The sequence below is a fragment of the Podarcis melisellensis genome (genome assembly GCF_964234715.1).
Source record: "Podarcis melisellensis genome assembly, chromosome: 3".
NCBI lineage: Eukaryota > Metazoa > Chordata > Lepidosauria > Squamata > Lacertidae > Podarcis > Podarcis melisellensis.
Window position 1 is genome coordinate 95,378,950 of NC_138530.1, and position 19,822 is coordinate 95,398,771.

General features: G+C 43.3%; 1 protein-coding gene across 8 annotated transcripts in view; it reads right to left on the reverse strand.

Annotated features, from left to right (window-relative positions):
- Positions 1–1,474: 1,474 nt before the first annotated feature.
- TRAPPC12 (trafficking protein particle complex subunit 12) overlaps positions 1,475–19,822 on the reverse strand; it is a gene marked incomplete at its 5' end in the record, with an annotated part of 224,703 nt that continues 206,355 nt past the window's right edge. For 7 of the 8 annotated variants that reach the window (XM_081906140.1, XM_081906135.1, XM_081906142.1 and 4 more), the window contains 5 exons: positions 1,475–1,825; positions 2,521–2,608; positions 4,188–4,288; positions 9,466–9,564; positions 18,121–18,194. In XM_081906140.1, the coding sequence (XP_081762266.1) occupies positions 1,583–1,825; positions 2,521–2,608; positions 4,188–4,288; positions 9,466–9,564; positions 18,121–18,194 (605 nt within the window). In that variant the 3' untranslated portion in view covers positions 1,475–1,582. The remainder of the gene's footprint in view (positions 1,826–2,520; positions 2,609–4,187; positions 4,289–9,465; positions 9,565–18,120; positions 18,195–19,822) is intronic. The other variant, XM_081906136.1, reaches the window with a different exon arrangement.

The following is a 19,822-nucleotide window of genomic DNA, read 5'->3' on the forward strand; positions in this document are numbered from 1 at the left end:
TAGTATTTGGGACTGCCAATGGTGGCAAGTCGTTGGGGAAGGGAAATAGTCTCCTGACCTAAGTTTTTGTATAAAAGAAGCCTATGCACAAATTTACTTGGTGATAAAACATTACCTTTAAAGGAAATCGCTGAAAGTCTGTCCAGGCAGAGAGGGCACTTGCAAACAAAAGAATAAACAATTGGATGCTTCTCCTTGGATTGGCATCGCGGTGACCATGTTGAGAGCACAACAAGGCCCCTCTATTCTGATGAATTCTAATTCTAATTCTAATTCTAATAATAATAATAATAATAATTTATTTATACCCCGCCACTCTGGACGGCTCCCAAATCGAGTGTTAAAAATACAGCATTAAATATTAAAAACTTCCCTAAACAGGGCTGCCTTCAGATGTCTTTTAAAGAGAAGATAGCTACTTATTTCCTTCACATCTGAAGGGAGTGCGTTCCACAGGGCAGGTGCCACTACCGAGAAGGCCCTCTGTCTGGTTCCCTGTAACCTCACTTCTCGCAATGAGGGAACTGCCAGAAGGCCCTTGGCGCTGGATATCAGTGTCCAGGCTGAACGATGGGGGTGGAGACGCTCTTTCAGGTATAGAATGCATTTGGGGCATACAAACAAGCAAAAGGGAAGCCCTCTTTGTAGACATCCTTATAGGGAATAACACTCAAGCAGAGCTGTGTTGAGTAACCCCTCCCACCTGAACCCACATGCAGAGTGCTAATGCTTAACACTTGTACAGACTTCCACACAATCTGGAACCCTGAGCAGCCAAGGATCTAGATCACATGGGAGTCTCCTGCCTTCCTGCAGTTATTTATGTTCTCCATGTGGATGCCAGGGGAGGAGCAGCTATTGAGGGCAACCCAGTTTCCCACGTGTATGTGCTTCTTACTGTGAGCAGAACACCCTAACAATAGAGATGATTTCAGGGAGTGGGTAGCCTAGGAATCCAAATGCTAGTATCTAGGCACCTTTACTTCCTTTTGCCCAAGTTTACACGTTGGACAGGCACAGACAGAGCAACGGGGGAATGGGACCCGGCCACCTAATTGCACAGATCTGCTTTGAGATATAATAGGACAGTAGCAGTGGGCGCGATGCATTCGGGAAAAGCTGAAAGGCAGCCTATCTTCATAACTTCGCATTTTACTGCAGTGTTCTTGCCTCCACCGCCCACCGCCCTCCAATTATACACATGCAATGAGTTTAGCTGGTGTCATTTTATCACTAAGCCCCAAATGTGTTCAGAACAAAAGCCATCAAGACAACTTAGCTCAAGTGCGCTGCTATTTGCAGGGAGAAAACCCATCTGAATAACTGTGATTGTTTGTACATACTATAAGCTTGGCAATAGCTTCAGGGATGAAGTTGGCTGTAGATCAACACAAAGTCCCCAGGGTGATAGCCAGGATTTGTTGAAAACAGACCAGCGTATAAACTCGTACAACGTAGTAATTTTACCATATGCTCATAATTAAAAAGCTTTTTATTGCTCTAGCTCGAAGAACATTTACAGATTAGCAGGAGTATGTACAACTTCTGAAACGATCCTTTCCAAAACAGAAAAAGGGTAGGCTTATCCTAACTTGAGACACTGAGTGTTGAAGCTGTCGCCCTCCTTGAGAGCCACAGCTTCAAGCAGAGCCTGCTTCTTCTGCATGCTGCGAGAGGACTCGAGTTCGTACATGGTTGTCAAATTGAAAAGGACGCTCTCGTGGAGGTAGTTCCTAGGGTCCTGCTGAACCATTCCTTCCAGCTGCCGGAGGGAATCCTTCAGTTTCCCCAGATAAAGCAGACAAACTGCGGCATTGTTGTTAGCCTAGAGAAAAGGTACATTAAATTCATCCATGGCGCAAAAAAACCAATGCACTTCAATATATTAATTCTAAGCACACTGTAATTTGCTCTCTAGCACGCTAGAGGGTCAGTTCTTAGAATACTGTCTGTTTGCCAAAAGTCTTGCAAAGAAACTTGAAATGGAGGCCAGGCACCAGTATCACTTAAGTCAGTGTTTCCCAAACTTGGGCCTCCAGCCGTTTTTGGAGAACAATTACCATCATCCCTGACCACTGGTCCTGCTAGCTAGGGATCATGGGAGTTGTAGTCCAACAACCCAACTTTGGGAAACACTGACCCAAGCAATACTGCTCTGCGTCATTCATTTGCTTCAATGAGGTTTGCATAAAAAAACCCAACCATCCTAAAGCGCCGAGATACGTTACTGAAAGGTGCTGTTTTTGCAAAATTTACTGATTCCCGGGAGCAATGACTCGCCTATGCCATGTCCACTTGTGCAACGTTAATTACAATTTGGGGCACTGGACTCTATAGAGTAGGAATGAGGAACTGGAAGTGCTCCAGAGGTTGTTGGACTCAAAACTCCCATCAGCATGGCCCCTGAAGGATGGTGGGAGTTACAATCTAGCAACATCTGGAGGACCATTAATTCCTCATCCCTGCTCTCAAAGGATGCCGTTTTAGAAGCCTATGATTTAACTGTAAGACATATCCTACCACAGCATTGGATGGGTCAACCTTTAAAATCTCTGTGAAGAATTTGTGAGCTTCTGCAAAGTTATTCTGACCAAGATGGAGGAATGCTCTGGAATACAAGAGAAAAAGAGAGAGTGTGCTCCTTTAGAAGATGAAAGTTACTTAAGAAAACTCAAAGTAACAAAGACATTATAAAATGTGATGGGTAGTCCTCTTTTCTTCAAATTTCTGAGTGCTCTTGGCCGCTGATCTTCATCATGCAGCCTTGATGTTACAATTTAGGTTTCAGATTAAATGCTTAGCAAACGTATAGCAAAGCAAAGGTAAATTCTAACGATGAAAGGAATTGATGATCATTTCACATGTCATGTAGAGTGCTGCAACAATCCTAGGTCCTTGTCTAAAATACTGTATGTATATGTGCTGGCTAACAGGTTTCCTGCACTAACTCTTCTTAATTTGAAATATAGTTAAAACATTTTAAGTGTACACCTAAATAATGGATGTGTGAACTGAAGAACTTTTTCCAGCCCAATTCTAAGCATATTTAATCAGCAGTAAGTAGGGATGTCAGAGAATTCCGATGAAAACAGAAAGTAAAGTGGAAACTGCCGAAGTTTGCTTATTTATCCCATGTTTGGAACAGAAATCAATCCAGCAAATACAACAGGTTTTCAGTTTGGTTGTTGCTTTCAGCCTGATAACTGATATTCCCCACTCCCATTTGCACTCTGTGTCTTTGCATTGAAACAAATGGGGTAGAATACTGCAAAGACAAATTTCTTTATGTAATTAATCACATAAATAATGTAATTTTCAAACAGCGAGACAACTAATGTAGTTTCTAGAGGAAGGCGAATTGCAGAAGAACAGAAACACTGTTGCATAAATCAAATATAGGTTGAAACAGAAAGCAGTGCCTTCTTATACCCCTAGCAGTAAGTTACACAGAGTGAGGGATAGCTCAGTTAGTAGAGCATGAGACTCCTAATCCCAGGGCTGTGGGTTCGAGTCCCACGTTGGGCAAAAGATTTCTGCATTACACAGGGTTGGACTATATGATCCTTGTGGTTCCTTTCAATTCTATGATTCTTCCTTATAAGCACATATAGGACCACAGCATTAAGCTATGCTGGAGAGTGATTTGAAGAGAAAGGTTTGGAGTGATTCTATGGAATCTTCTTTCTTGTAGCAATGGTTCCAAACTACAAGAAAGAAGATTCCACCTAAACATTGGGAAGAACTTCCTGACAGTAAGAGCTGTTCGACAGTGGAATTTGCTGCCAAGGAGCGTGGTGGAGTCTCCTTCTTTGGAGGTCTTTAAGCAGAGGCTTGACAACCATATGTCAGGAGTGCTCTGATGGTGTTTCCTGCTTGGCAGGGGGTTGGACTCGATGGCCCTTGTGGTCTCTTCCAACTCTATGATTCTATGAGTGGACAAGAAATACTTTTCAAGTCAGCTCTTGTAACAAAGGAAATAGAACTCCGTCAATCTAAAATAACATGACTACACCATGTTATACAGATCTCAAGGGCTGGTAGATGCCAATCAGTCTTTCTTCTGACAGTTGTAGTTACATAAAAGAGAAATGAAGAGAAAGGGGCATTCTCTTGGGCCTCTTAATGTTCACAGTGCATTCTTTGCAAAATCATGTTTAAGATTAATTTAGCTTTTTTACATTTCCCACCTGTTCATTAAAACCATAATTTGGTTCTTCAGCCCATCCAATTTCTGAGTCACTTTCTCGACGTCTTGAAAATACTTTTCAGCCATTTTTATGTCTCCAATCTGGGTGGCACACACAAAAAATATTGTATGAAACATTTGCTGCAATTAACAAAGCACACAAGGGAGGCATCAAAAAGGTAGGCTTTCATACAAAAATACCTTTCTGTACTGGGAGGGGGAAGAAGGAACGTACAAGGAATATGAACAACAACAAGTAGTAGTCAAAAATACATGTTACATTAAAACCTTTCACCTAGAAATTGATTCAAGATATTATTGCAGAATCAGAACTCAGAAATATTTTTCTTTCTTTCTTTCTTTTTTTAAAAAAAGGATTAAATTGATATATGCCTTCCACAATCACAATGACTAAGGAAAGTTAGGATTTGTGCTGAAATCCTGACTTACAGGAGCAGCATGTTTTTCCTTGGTTGTAGAGCAAGCTCTACTCTTTTGTAATGACACAAATACTTCGCTCTGAATTTAGCATCGATCAGGCAGGCTTTCAGCTTTCCTGCTTCCAGATGCTTAATATCATTACTCATTTAAGGATGTACTGGTTTCTTTCTAAAAAAACACCAAAATAAATAAAAACAAGTGGGTGATATCCAACTAAGCCATACATAAAGCAGACCTGAACTTCCTTTTACTTAATTCCATTGACTTCAGCAGGTCTCTTCTGAATATGACTAACACTGGATTATAACCTAATCGACCCCCCAGCCCCCCACTTGAAACACTGCTCTGAATAGTGGACAGGAACGTAACTTCAGAAGGGATAGCCAATCAATGATCTGCACGTCCATCTTTTGCTGGAAAGAGGGAGAATTGCTCCTCAGCTCAATACCCTTGAGGAAGGTTGCACAAATCTGATTCAAATTACGCACGACTTTGTATACCCCAAGTTTCCTGCAGCCTGATTTAGGCAGTGGCTTTCATGCAAACCATAGTTTACACAGCACTTGCCATTTATAGCATGTTCCTTTTCTTAGGTTGACCAGTTTCTCGGAAAGGAGAATAAGTTGGTTTTTTGCGACTGGAAAGCTCAACGTCGTCTTCAATTGATGAGGAAAAGAAAAATGAGACCACTTTCCAGTACAAGTTTTTTGTGTGCAGTGAAGAAAGGAAATGAGATAGAGAGGTGTTGCCACAGAGCTTTTTCGGGGGGGGGGGATGAAATGCATTGTACAATTCCCATTTTATCTTCAACACAAGAGAGGGTTGAGAATTGTGAGTTGTAGGACTGCTGCTGGAAGGAATGAGTGATCAGGCCAAGACAGGGCTGTACATCTTGTAAACCTGCCAGCAGCCCCTGGGCCATACAGTGTTAGCCTGCCAGGCTTTCTGCACAGTCCAAACAGGCAGAAAAACCAGGAGGCTTTTTTAAAGCCTCAGGCAGCCTGTCACACAAAACTATAGGGCTGCATTCAGCTTGATGAATAGTAAGCTACCTCTGCCACCCTAGAAGCAGAGAGTTCACTGCCCATCTCCTATAGCTCCCTGTACGTTTCTGAGCACAATTCAAAGTGTTGGTGCTGACCTTTAAAGCCCTAAATGGCCTAGATCCAGTATATCTGAAGGAGCGTCTCCCAGACACTGAGGTCCAGCGCCGAGGGGCTTCTGCCCAGACACTGAGGTCCAGCGCCGAGGGGCTTCTGGCGGTTCCCTCATAGCGAGAAGCAAAGCTACAGGGAACCAGGCAGAGGGCCTTTTCGGTAGTGGCGCCCGCCCTGTGGAATGCCCTCCCACCAGATGTCAAAGAGAACAACAACTACCAGACTTTTAGAAGACATCTGAAGGCAGTCCTGTTTAGGGAAGCTTTTAATGTTTGATGTATTACGGTATTTTAATATTTTGTTGGAAGTTGCCCAGAGTGGCTGGGAAAGTCCAGCCAGATGGGCGGGGTATAAATAAATAAAACAACAACAACAACAACAATAATTACTATGTCCAAGCCCAGGTTCCAAGTATTTTGCAGTTCTGGGAGTATTTGCAGAAGTCATTTTGCAGCAGGGCCTCTGTCCCAATATCAGCATCTACAGGTTTTTGCAAATGCTGATGGAACTTGTTTTCTCTGCAACTTAATTGTAAGAGCACTCAGGTCTGGGGCACTGGCTTCAGCACTTTTTGATGTCGAATGCTATGTACGGTACTTAATATTCCCTGGGTGGGATTTCATTGCTGCATTACATTTTATTTAAACGGTGGTTCTCTCCCATCCTTGCCCACCACCTCAGGGAAATGCTGGGATTTACATTCATTCTCACACACACCAAATTTCATTAGACAAGACAAGGCAAGTATCGTTTTGGAATTTAACAATGCATAAGACAGTGAAACACTGACAAGGGAGAAAAGGCAACGTCTCTGGTGCTGCCCCCCGAAACCATTTCGAGGAACCATTTCAGCTGCCGCTGTTCCAAGGTTATGTAAGGCAGGCCAATAGGTTTCTCGTGCTTTGTCTTCATTTTTTTTGCGGCACTTGAAGGAAAAAGGCCCCGTTCTGACAGTAAAAACCACTAATTCAAGAATATCCAATAATCTCTCTTCCCTCAAGGCCCCCTGGAACAGCAAACACCGAGGAAGACAAGATTCCCTTCAGAGCCTGTTAACATTGCTCTTTGAATTGGACAGACAGATTGCTCCTCTGAGACACGCGCCACTCTCCTTGCATTCTCCCCAAGGTTGGGCATGTTGTCTTTGCAGCAAGCCCAGCCTCTGATGAACCTCAGAGCAAGAGAGCGTAGCCAGGAAGTGAACTCTGCTCTCTTGTGTGCTCCGCTGAGACCCAGAACAGCCAGCTGCTATGGAAAGGACTTACAAGTCATCAATAAATGTAACATAAACAGGCACAAACTATTTTTTCCTAACACATCTCTGCTTTATTTTTTAATAACCTTATTTGATATACTCCCAATTATTTCAATGCTTCTCCAGCTGCAGACAGCCTTCAAATACCAACCATTTAATGATGGATAGAGAGATAGATAGCTGAGTTGTTATACTTCTTTCGAAAAGCTTAAAGGTAAAGGGACCCCTGACCATTAGGCCCAGTCGTGACCAACTCTGGGGTTGCAGCGCTCATCTTGCTTTATTGGCCGAGGGAGCCAGCGTACAGCTTCTGGGTCATGTGGCCAGCATGACTAAGCCGCTTCTGGCGAACCAGAGCAGTGCACGAAAACGCCGTTTACCTTCCCGCCGGAGCGGTACCTATTTAACTACTTGCACTTTGACGTGCTTTCGAACTGCTAGGTTGACAGGAGCAGGGACCGAGCAACAGGAGCTCACCCCGTCGCGGAGATTCGAACCACCGACCTTCTGATTGGTAAGTCCTAAGCTCTGTGGTTTAACCCACAGCGCCACCCGCGTCCCCTTTCAAAAAGCTTACTGCCAGGGAAAACATACAATGGTCCCATCACGAATGGGAGCAGCAAACCACAATCTCCAGCCTAAAGAGTTTGGTCTGAAGCAGAGTCTGTGGTTTGTTTCACTTCAAACAAAGCCATGATGTGAAAGCAAAGCTTGTTTGGTGTGAAACAAACCATGATCCCCGATTGGGATGTAAGGCCAATTACATTAGGGATCATGGTTTGTTGCTCCCATTCATGGAGGAGTGAAGGGTTTATTGCGAGGTATGGATTGGGTCATAGTGTGGTATGGTGACTGGCTATTGGAAAGTAAGCCTTTCCAGTGATGGTCTGGCTGTGGAATGCTCTCTCCCCAGAGAGAGGCAAAGCTGGCTTCTTACTAGGCTGTCATTTTGGTGTCAAAAGGCCTTATTTTCTCTGGCTCTTTGGTCTGCTTTAGCTGCCCCATGAACACTGTTACTGTTGTACCTTGGAAGCCAAATGCCTTACTAGTCCAACGTTTTGGCTCCCGAACGTCGCAAACCCAGAAGTGAGTGTTCCAGTTTGTGAACGTTCTTTGGAAGCTGAACGTCCGACGCAGCTTCCGATCGTGTGCAGGAAGCTCCTGCAGCCAATTGGAAGCTGTGCCTTGGTTGTAAAAACATTTTTGGAAGCCAAACGGACAACCAAGCTACGACTGTATCGGGGAGGGAGGGAGGTTCTTTATAAATATTCTTGATCAATATTTAAATCTTGCCATTTAACTGATAAAAAGAAACCCTGAAACAACAGAAAAGGAGGGGGGAAATATCCGAAGAGAAGGAATAGACGGCCTTGTCATTTACGAGTTTTATAAAGATCTCAAACTTCAAAGTAGGATGCCCAGAATTCTTAAGCATGTGGTTCGATTCAGAGCCACTCTGTCAGTGACTGATGGGCTATGGCTTGACAAAAGTGCAGAAGAGCAAGCTAACCAACCATGGGCAATGGAATGGGGCATCTAGGTATTCCCTCCCGCCATTGTGGTGTGGCAAATCTCTCCTCTTGGAAGACAAGGGGAGCATGGAGAGTAAAGAGCTAAAGAACAGTAAGTGCTGATTGGTGCTGAAGACAACTACTAATGTTTTTTTAAAGGGCTATAGCAGGACAACGGCAGAAAATTCAGGTGGCTCATGCTGGGAATCAGCCCCCTGTGAAATTGTGTGTTCTCTCTTTTGCACACGCTCCCACTCCCACCCAGGTTCGTCTTGAGGGCCACTAGCCTGAATACTAAACTGTGAGTTGCAGAATTGGAAGATTCACCCGTTTCCATGTACAGAGGGAGAAATGTGGATTATGTGTGTCACCCCATTGCAAACTGACTAGATGTACATTTAATTTATAGCAGAGGGGGGAAAATGTGTCAAGTGAGAAACGTCTCTTCAAAGCACAGCTTACCAAATATCAAGTATCATTTTAATGAGACACGGGCTTTGTTGTTTAGACTATTACATGCTCCTTTCAGCAGAGTTTGGCAGTACCGGTGGTGCCTGGTAACCTACAAACAGCATTATTATGCTCTGGATGGAATAATAATTGAAATGCTCAAGAAAGGCAAGGGAGAAAAGGAGAAAGTGTCAGGCGGAGAAAGACGAGAACGTTCTTCCCAAACTTCCTTACATGCCTTATCAAGTTTTGCATTCTCAGTTGCCATTTAATTAGCCATCTCTGTTCAGACCTTTGGGTGTTAACTCAACCTTCTGAACTGTTGCGTTTCCCGTTGTACCATTTGGTTAATAACCAACACATCAAACTATATACAAGCAGGGGACTTTTATCGCACACAAATATTTGTTCTATTGTGGTCAAAAAGGGCTGTCACTTGGGCTTTATTCAGAATCAAGTATATACCTGCAGGAAAATCCTCCCAATTCCACTCAGCAGCTGAGGCTCTTGCTCCGGGTAATATTTGATGACTGTGTGATATGTCTCCACAGCAAGCACGTAGTCCTAGGGGGTAGAAAGCACACACACAGAGATGCAAGGTCAGCAGTTGCTCTTTGCTCTATGCACACAGCAAATGCACGATAAACAGATGGAAGCAACGTAGTTTAAAGATAGAAAATAATAGGATGGTTGAAAACACAAGGAAAGGGTTGCCCCTGTCTATGACTAAATGCTGCTGTACTGGGTTTAGCAGGGTAAGGGAAGACACTTGGATTGTACAAGAAGATGCATGACCGGGTTGAAGACCTCTTTCTCTTGCATCTATTACGTGAGCAATGGGACAGCTGCGAATACAAAGGAGTCTTGAAATCAAACCAAAATATCTCTGCCCCTCGAAGCAGAACCAAATATATCTGCCCACTAAGCAACAGCTTTGTATTTGCCAAAATCATGCACAATGGGCATACGTGTACACACACACACACACACGAGTCTCCTTCACCATCTTTCTGTTTGGCAAGTGAAGCCTTCTGCACAGCCAAGTCAGATAGACTGCCAATGTTCTAAAAATTCCTCTTGCTGGGAAAACAGCCACTGCTCTTATGATGAGGGAACAGCCACAATGGCTAGATGAAGGGAGTTTTAAAAGGAGCTGAGGGCAAACAGATGCGGATTTAGCAAACAAGTAGGGATTCCTCCCACATTAACACTTCATGTTTTCGAAGAGATGGTTGTCAAAGAATGCTTTCAGAACGTTTGTTTGCTTCCTGGGTGTGGCTTGATTGATAGGTCTTGGTCTTGATTTAAATGTACAAATAATGAAAAAAATTAACTAAACTTAAGCTCAGCGCAGAAACAACAATGCAGAGAAGCATTATAACACATTGGGAGGGGGGCAATATTTATTCGTATTCCTAAGCCAACACATTCCTAAGGCTCAGAACATGTTTTAACATAATACAACAAACCAATAGATACATATAACGTAACTTTAAATGCTTAACCCTCACCAAATATGAGAGATGCTACAAAGGTTCTGGGCATTTAACACAATGGCTCAACCAGTTCTATGCAATGGCTTTGACCACTAAATAACCCATGAACCCACTCAAAGGACTCCATACACTAGCCTGCGTACAATCTAATAAAAATAATTAAATAATTTTATTATTAATACCCTGCCCATCTGGCTAGGTTGTCCCAGCTTCTCTGGCCAGTTTCCGACACACATATAAAAACATAATAAAACATCAAACATGAAAAACTTCCCCATACAGGGCTGCCTTCAGATGTCTTCTAAAGGTTGTATAGCTATTCATCTCCTTGGCATCTGATGGGAGGGCGTTCCACAGGGTGTGTGCCACTACTGAGAAGGCCCTCTGCCTGGTTCCCTGTAGCTTCACTTCTACAGAACTGGAGGCGGCATACCTCTAACAGCTGCTGAGATCATGAATGGGGGAAGTGTTGCTGCACTTTGGTCCTGCCTGTGGACTTCTCAGAGAAGTATCTGGTTGGCCACTGAGGGAACAGGGTGCCGGACTAAATGGGTCTTTGGTTCAATCCAGCAGGGTTTGATTTCCCTTTTCTGTTCCCGGAGCTCCTTCTGAAGGTCTGAGCTCAGGAGTAGGCTTGTGGCTAGCTGTGGTCATAAAGTCGGGAAAGAGTCTTCAAAGTCATTCTGCACTCCCAAGCGCTCCTCATTCAACGGTTTTGAATTCAGAAGTCTATTCTGGCTGCTCCCTCCCCAAGGAGCCAATAAATAATTGGCTGGTATATTTAATGAAAAACAACGAAAATAAAAATCAATCTTGCCAACTCTCTTTTTCTTCACCGCCCCACAACCAAGATGCTTCCATGCTTTATTGTAGTCACACTAGACTGAGATGTGAAGCCCAAAAAACTACTGCATTTTTAAGCAGACCTGCCAAATGTCTCTGAGAAGGGGATATACCCTATCAAATAGAAGAGCAAGTTTAATGAACATTAAAATTTGACTCCATTTGAATACTATATTCAGCTGCAGGGCAGAAAGCTGGAAGTCCTTTTATTCTTCTTTATCTTTCTTTCCCTAATCTTTCTTCTCTCTCGTCACTCAATTTCTCTTTCTTTAGGTTTTCCCTTTTCTTGTCCTTTCTTCTTTCTGCCTATGTTCTTTTTTACACTAAGTAGCTGTTTTATATCAGTGCATTATTTAAAAAATACTTTGTAATGGGTATGTATTTTTGTATATCTCTGAATAAGTATCAATAAATGAATTCTAAAAACAATTGACTAAGAGTGGCCAAAACAACTCTAGACTTCAACGCTGATGTCAAGGACAAAATTTTAGCAGCTCTTTAGAATCCAGTTACATGGGCTTCATCCCACCGAAATTGCTGGTCTTAAGAAAATAACTTGGGGTGCAGAATGGCAGCCCTTGCCTGTGTACTGATTTAGTCATCAATGGAACAGTTCCAGGAATTCAAGAAGGAATACAGTGGATATGACAGCCTCCAGAAGCACTTTTTCTGTTATTTGTGTGGCAACAGCAAGAGACAGGCTGTAGCCAAGTGGTATTACTGCAGCATAATTTAAGAAAGATTTATGATGTATGTCTCCTTTAAATTAGAAGACAGAGGCTCTAAATCAAGCAAGAGTCCTTAGGCATCAGTCTCAGGCCTGACTAGGTCAAGCAACTCTCCTTCCTCTGCTGTTTTGGTTTCCTAAGATCCAAATGCCAAAAAAGAGAGAGAAATTGAACAAGTTTCTGTCTTAAAAGTCTATTAATAGCCAGCAACATGAAAGGGAAAATAAATTTAAGCAAAAACTGAAAAGCAAATCTTTACAAGAACAGTTCAAACGTCTATGTTTTTAAATGCAGGGCAGCATTTCCATAGTGTTTAACAATTTAAACCAGGCAAAACACACACACACAAGTGAACTAATGTATAGCTCTCTTCACACTTACCTTTCCAGTAGTACTGGAAGTAAAATTGAAAGCATACTTTTTCACTTATTTCCCACTATGAAGCAATGATCATCAGCGATATATGTAACAATTATTACATCCGCTCATGACATGCACATTCCTTCTACATGTAGAACAGACTGAGTCTCAACTCAAACATGCTCTCTGATGAGGTACAGTCCTTAAATATTGGACCACTTATATGAAAAGTTGTTGTCAGAATCTGCCTCTCAATGGAAAACCAATATATTAGGGCTTCTAGCCAAACACAAGATGAGCATACATGTGGTTGTCCTACATTCTTTCATGAGACAGTACATATTTGTAATGAGACTATAGCAAGTGCTTTTCCTAGACATTTGAATCACCTGTGTGTGGTCTGGACTTCTCAAGATGCTACAATGGAGGGTAAGGGAGAATGTTTCCTTCAGAAGGCATGAGCCACCAAGAACTTGCTCATGTTTGCTAAAGAAAATGCCTTTGGAAATCGCAGACCCAGAGTAAGGTAAAGGGGACCCCTGACCGTTAGGTCCAGTCACGGACGACTCTGGGGTTGCGCACTCATCTCGCTCCATAGGCCGAGGGAGCTGGCGTTTTTCCGCAGACAGCTTCCCGGTTATGTGGCCAGCATGACTAAGCCGCTTCTGGCGAACCAGAGCAGCGGATGGAAACGTCATTTACCTTCCCGCCAGAGCAGTACCTATTTATCTACTTGCACTTTGATGTGCGTTCGAACTGCTAGGTTGGCAAGAGCAGGGACCGAGCAACGGGAGCGCACCCCGTCGCAGGGATTCGAACCGCCGATCTTCTGATCAGCAAGTCCTAGGTTCTGTGGTTTAACCCACAGCATCACCCTTCTAGACCCAGAGTAATTACTCCCAAATAAGCAAACTGCCCTGGCTCCGGATCTTTCCTCTTCTTCTCCAGTTCTGACTTTCTTTAGGCGATTCAGTTGGGAACTGCAATCCTGGGAGTGCAGCAAAGGGTTCAACCTTTCTCCCTGAACCATTTCTCCAACTTAAATTATTCCATGAAACAATCTGCCCCAGAGGGGGAAACGTACAGGTGAAAATTAATGTTCATTTGTTTTCCCCTTAATGTTACTATTTATTTATCTCAGTGCTATCAGTAAACACAAACCTCCGTACCGGTTTCATAGTTAGATGATTCTTTTGTATCTATATAGTGGGAGGAAAAGGCAAGTGGAGAATGCTCAAGAGAAAAGAAGGGGGGAAATGAAGGAGGATGGAGATATGCACTAGTGCTGGGGAGAACTCACCTTCCAGCACTCAAACACAAAGTCTTTGTTCATGAAAAAGAAAACAACCAGAGTTATTTTACAGTTAGGTTGTACTGCTGTCAGGATTACAGTGCAGAATGCAGCCTCTCAAGCATTATGGACAAATACTGGCTATTTGTGAAATTTATGATAAACAGCCCTTTGTCAATTTATTTGTTGAATTTTATTTATTTATCTATCTATCAGATTTCTCACTTAAGGTCCCAGGGCAGGCTACAGCCAGATAATATGCAGTTACATACAGACAGAGCTGTTACAATTATAAAGCAGGCAAGTTCCTCCAAATGGAACAGAAGAGTAAAACTCTTCCTACAAAACCCTTTGATCTGTAAGTTGGAGGTTTGATTGCAAAAATGAGGCATAACTGGCTCCAAATCCCTTTCTCCATTCATTGGGGCTCCAGACTATCGTCTGTGGCCTCCTCTTCGCATTGGTATTTAAACGGCATGCTCTCATTCCAGTGTTAAGAGCTCACTCCTAACCAGTTTACGTTTTTTTTTTTTTAAAGGTGCAATACTGCTATTAATCCAGTTAATAGCAAATGCTGTTTTAATTAGACTGGTTACTTATACCTTCTCCCCAATCTCCACATCATCATATTTTCCCTGTGTTCTTCATTAGAAAGAAACTATTTCCAAAATTAGTTAGAACACAAGCACTAGAAAACAGCACTTTTTTTGGGGGGGGAGGGAGGGAGACAGGGATGTCACTAGATGGTGGTATATTGCATTTTACACCGATGACAGAAGAAACAACAACCCCCCCAAAATCCTAACGTTTATTTATTACACGTGAATTCAAAGCTGACAACTAAATGATTTATTTGAGAGCATGGAAAGTAAAAAAAATTAAAAAAAATGCGCCCAATTCTTGTAAACAAACATGCTTAATTATCTGTACTCATGTGATTTTAATTTTTACCTGTGTGATTTTGTGATTAATTTTCATTATGAAAATTAAGGTGAATGCTTTTATAGCAACCCCAAATTACACATTACCTTAACTGGATTTCTTCATTAACTACATTTTTTGAAAGGGGAAAATATGTAAGGGGAGGGCAAGCTTATTTCTCCCCCTCCCTTATTCTAAAAGGCACATGGTTCAACACTGTATAAATCCGCGGCGTTTGCAGAAGTGCAAATGCGCATGAATGGGGATACATGACTTATGAACGTGGCGCCACGCTGCGTGTCAGATGTGAATTGGGAGCGCGACTATTCCACAAATGGCAGATAATGCTGTTGATTCAGCAGGGTTGGGGTACTTGTTCACAGCAGGGCAGGGTGCAGCTCTGCGATTCCAAAATGAGACAAACTAGTTATGTTTCCATGTTCCCACTGTGGCTCACGCTCCCCACCATAGGGATGCATCTGTGGAGAAGGCACGCCATGTTCTAGAGAGCACCTTTCTCAAGAAATTTTGGTGCGCCTGATGGGACACTTTTTCTCAGCCCATTGCATCAAGATGGCTTGCTGCAAGTTGTGGGAAGCTTTGGGGGGAGGCGAGGGAAAACCGAAATTAAACGTCCTACCAAGCAACAAAGCCCTGCAGTTTCCCTGGATTGTGGCCACAGCCTTGAAATCCAATTTCCTTCCTTGAAATTAGTATGTGAACATTGCTCTCGGCGGAAGAATCTTCCATGGAAATGAATGCCTGATCTGGGAAGTGCAGACAGCAATATTCGATGGGCAAGTTGCGAGAATTTTTTTAACAAGGGCTTAACGCTTGAACACAACGCTGCCAAGGCAGAGATCGGAATTCTCAAAATGGTCTTGGAAGGCTGTGTTTAGAGATGGCTGTTTATGCAAACCATGATTGCATTTGGATCTAAGACTGAGTTGCGGTGCTTCAAAAGAATTATAAAGAAGGGGGGAAAGTAAAACAAACAGATGGCCAGCCGCTACTAAAGGGAGATGATACAAGATAGATTTAACACAAAGAAGAGGAGCAAGGGTTGAATGCAGAAACAAAGACGTCTATACAACCTGTGTATTTTAAAAAGGAATATTTTAAAAGGGATCTTACTTTTGCACTTTATTATCATTAAAATGCTAAAACGATACGTTCCTTGTTTTTTAAATGATTTCTTGCTGCTATGATCTTCAGACTATTACAGCATACTGTTGCTTTAAAAAAAAAGTTTTCCCCCTCACCAGGTCTTTTATTATTTGACTCCCACTTGACAGATATATTGGATTTGAACCTGTCTCCAACAGTCAGAGTTCACAGTATTCTTTGCCTCTACAAAACCCAGCTTCTCATAGAGTTTCTTGAAGACTATATCACTCCTTCAATAAACAAAAGCTTGTCCATTTCAAATAAAACGTTAACATTGCCAGCGTTCAATGGGAAGGAAATCATAAACACAAGCTGGCGTGGTTGTTGGTTTGAAATGCAGCTGTATGTGAGGAGGTATGTGGCAATCTCTTTGTGGGGAATGGTCTCTCATGCTGTTCCAGTAATCTCGATAATGGCATGGTAAACCCAGATTGATTGATTGAATGCAACATGCATGCATTTTGAACTGGCTAAGAACCAGTGGGGACACGGGTGACACTGTGGGTTAAACCACAGAGCCTAGGACTTGCTGATCAGAAGGTCGGCGGTTTGATTCCCTGCGACGGGGTGAACTCCCGTTGCTCAGTCCCTGCTCCTGCCAACCTAGCAGTTTGAAAGCACATCAAAGTGCAAGTAGATAAATGGGTACCGCTCCGGCGGGAAGGTAAACGACGTTTCAATGCGCTGTTCTGGTTTGCCAGAAGCAGCTTAGTCATGCTGGCCACATGACCCGGAAGCTGTACGCCAGCTCCCTCAGCCAATAAAGTGAGATGAGCGCCGCAACCCCAGAGTCGGTCACGACTGGGCCTAATGGTCAGGGGTCCCTTTACCTTTAAGAACCACATATAGTGCTGCTTCACAAAAATTGTTTGTTGTACATTGTCATCTGCAAGTTGGTTTCGGTCACGTTATTTGCGTATACTGCTTCTCTGCGTGTGCCGCAAATAAAATGGTTCACAGCAAAGTCCAAGTGAGGCAAGCAGCTTGTTGAATGGGGCTACTTTCAAGTGACGCAAAGGGTTTGTTTCACATTACCAGCTCCAAATGATTACGTTTCATGTTGCAGCCCTGCTGACTTTTGTGCATATGGATTGCATTTAAGGATTGTCTGTTAAATGCGCATGCCAGGTTCCAGAAGCGATGCAAGTTATCACGATAATTAATGAAATACAGGAGCCTAGCCTTTTCAATCATTAAAAATTTCTCACTCTGACTCGCAAAATTCTCCTTCCGCCATTCTGAGATTTACAAAATCTTCTCAAGCTGCATGAGTTGGCCATTGGAAAACAGGCCAGCTATTTTCTCAGGACTGGTTCAAATGCTGCAAAACTGTCTGTACAGGGATCATAGATCCAGTAGAGAGGAAGAAACTGACCGCAACTCACAACAGAGCATGGCACGTGAGTGGCTGCTGGGGAAACAAAGCTTTCCTTCATCTTTCCACGCAGAAATGTTCTGGGTGAAGGTGTTGAGAGCTAGCTCTTAAGAGTTGCATTAAATCAAGACACCGGCCTTCTTTGGACACGGGGACTGATTTCAGCCTTTTGAAAAAAGGAAACCAGGAGAACAAGGCCTGGGAAATTAAATTTGCTCAATCACGTAGAGATCTCAGTTTCGGAAGGACCTGAATTAGCTCAAAGGTATTTATTAATACCTGCCAAACTAGCAGTTCAAAAGCACGTCAAAGTGCAAGTAGATAAATAGGTACCATTCTGGTGGGAAGGTAAACAGCATTTCCACGTGCTGTTCTGGTTCGTCAGAAGCGGCTTAGTCATGCTGGCCACATGACCTGGAAGCTGTACGCTGGCTCCGTCGGCCAATAAAGTGAGATGAGTGCCGCAACCCCAGAGTTGGCCACGACTGGACCTAATGGTCAGGGGTCCCTTTACCTTTACCTTATTTATTAATAGTCATCATAACAAAAGGATCTGAAAACTCTTGAGTTAGTAAGCCACGAGGGAATCGGTGCCATGGCATCATAAAGTTGGAAGGGGCCCCGACTAGTATTTAAACACTACATGTCAAGTCTGAAACCCGTGGCATCGTCAACAAGTGGAAGTAGAACAAACGTAAACACCAGACATGAAAAAGGGAGCGAGAAGGCATGAAACTGACGCTGGTCATAGCAGGTTGGAAATCCAGCCATAAAAAAATGTATATTCTTCCTCTTTCTTGCATGGCTGCTTAAAGTGATTTCAGCAGGCGATTCCAGCTTACACCCCACGTAATGGCAAGCAGTGATCTAACTCATCCTCAGCCTCTCTGAGAATCTACTTGAGTATATATGGTAACTGCAATGACGGTACCCACCTACCTTCATCATTAGCAGACAGTTTGCCGTAGAGTACATCACCCGGCCCAGACGTGACCTCCACAGCTGAACGGAGGCTGTAAAATGAGAGCAGCTTGTGAATGTGCACAAATAAATTAGAAGCTCTTTCCCTAGCCATCAATTATCAGTCATATGCGTTCTGATTTAAATGATTTCCCCTCGTTAACACCGCTGCATCTCGAGCGCAGTATTGCTAGCATTCTGCTAGCATTGCACGGAAAACCCCGCACCCTCTCGATAGCGCGAGGCTTGATTGGCGAGAGGAACAGACTGCCGGAATAAATGAAGCAATAACGCAAAGCTGGGAAACGACCTCTCAGGTTTTAGCTCAGGCAAGGAAGCATCCATTTTTCTCCCGACAGCAGAACAAAAGGCGGAGAGGGGAAAGGGAAAGGGTGCTGAGTTATCACAAGCATTAGTTTGCAACCGTGTCATTAAAAGCTTTAAAATCTACACTGCTCAGTTCCTTCAAAACTGACCAGCAATTTTTTAAAAAACCTGAATTTGCAACCAGAGCATGAATGTTGAAGGGCTATCTTGGTCTGGGGTCCTGCACTCTCGCCTCTGGCGTATGAGATGCTGCCGAGCTGGTCTGACACCCCTACGCTACTGGAACACATGGGGTTTAAAGGCTGCTGCGTATTATAGCAGCAGCAGCCGATCTCTCGCTCCCTTCGCTTGCAGACAGGTTCCTGCTGTGTGAAAAGGAATGTCTCACATTGATTGTTTGCTGCTTAAAGGGATCCGAGAGTCGCAAAGCTGAGCCTCTCCTGTTACAAAATGAGCGCTAGGGTAAAGGGTGTGTGTGGGGGGAGGAATGGTTTCTAATTTGTAGTTAAATATGTCCAGGGCTGCAATCCGAAGCGCACTTAGGAGGACGTTCTGCGAGACCCACTTCTGATGCAGAGGATCAGGCTGCTAATTTAATTGCTTTCAGGGTGAAGGTGATGACAATGTGCCCATGATTGTGGTTATCACTCAGAAGGAGCATCGCAAGGAGAGGAACCGAGAAAGAAAGGTGCAATAGAATTGCCGGAATGGCAAAGAAATGTGCCCCAATTTTCCTGTCTGACACAGTATGCTCTTTTTATTGCTGCAAACCTTTGCGGGGTTTTTTTTTTTAAACTCCTTATTAATAGCCACATCCAGGACTAGCAGAGAGTTATTCATTTAGATTAGTTCAAAAGAATGCCCTGCCCAACCTTTGAAAATCAAGCCAGCAATCACCATTAAAAAACAATAATTATGTGTGTTTCTATCATAGGAGCCAACTCCTAGGGGCGGAGGTCCCTTCGTGTCCCCCCAAATATTTGAGGTCCCTCGAGTTGATGGGCATTGCCATTCAAATGGTGTGGGTGTGTGTGCCATGTCATGTGATCGATTATGTGCATTGGGGCTTACCTACCTACCTACCCCCCCAATATTTTATTCAAGTTGGCACCCCTGGTTTCTATTATATGCATATGTGTGAGTACATGTGGGCATGGATGCACATCACACTGCCCCTCCCCCGCATATCCTCACTCCTGACCTAGAAAGCCCAAGAGCAAAAATTGCACATTATGCGGATGTTATCCTTTTCCCTACAGATGATGCAAAGCTGTCCAAGACCCACCAATGCTTCCTACGGCTGCTTGGTATCAGTGGAAGTGAAGCAGGTTCAATATCAGGTTCCGCAAACCTA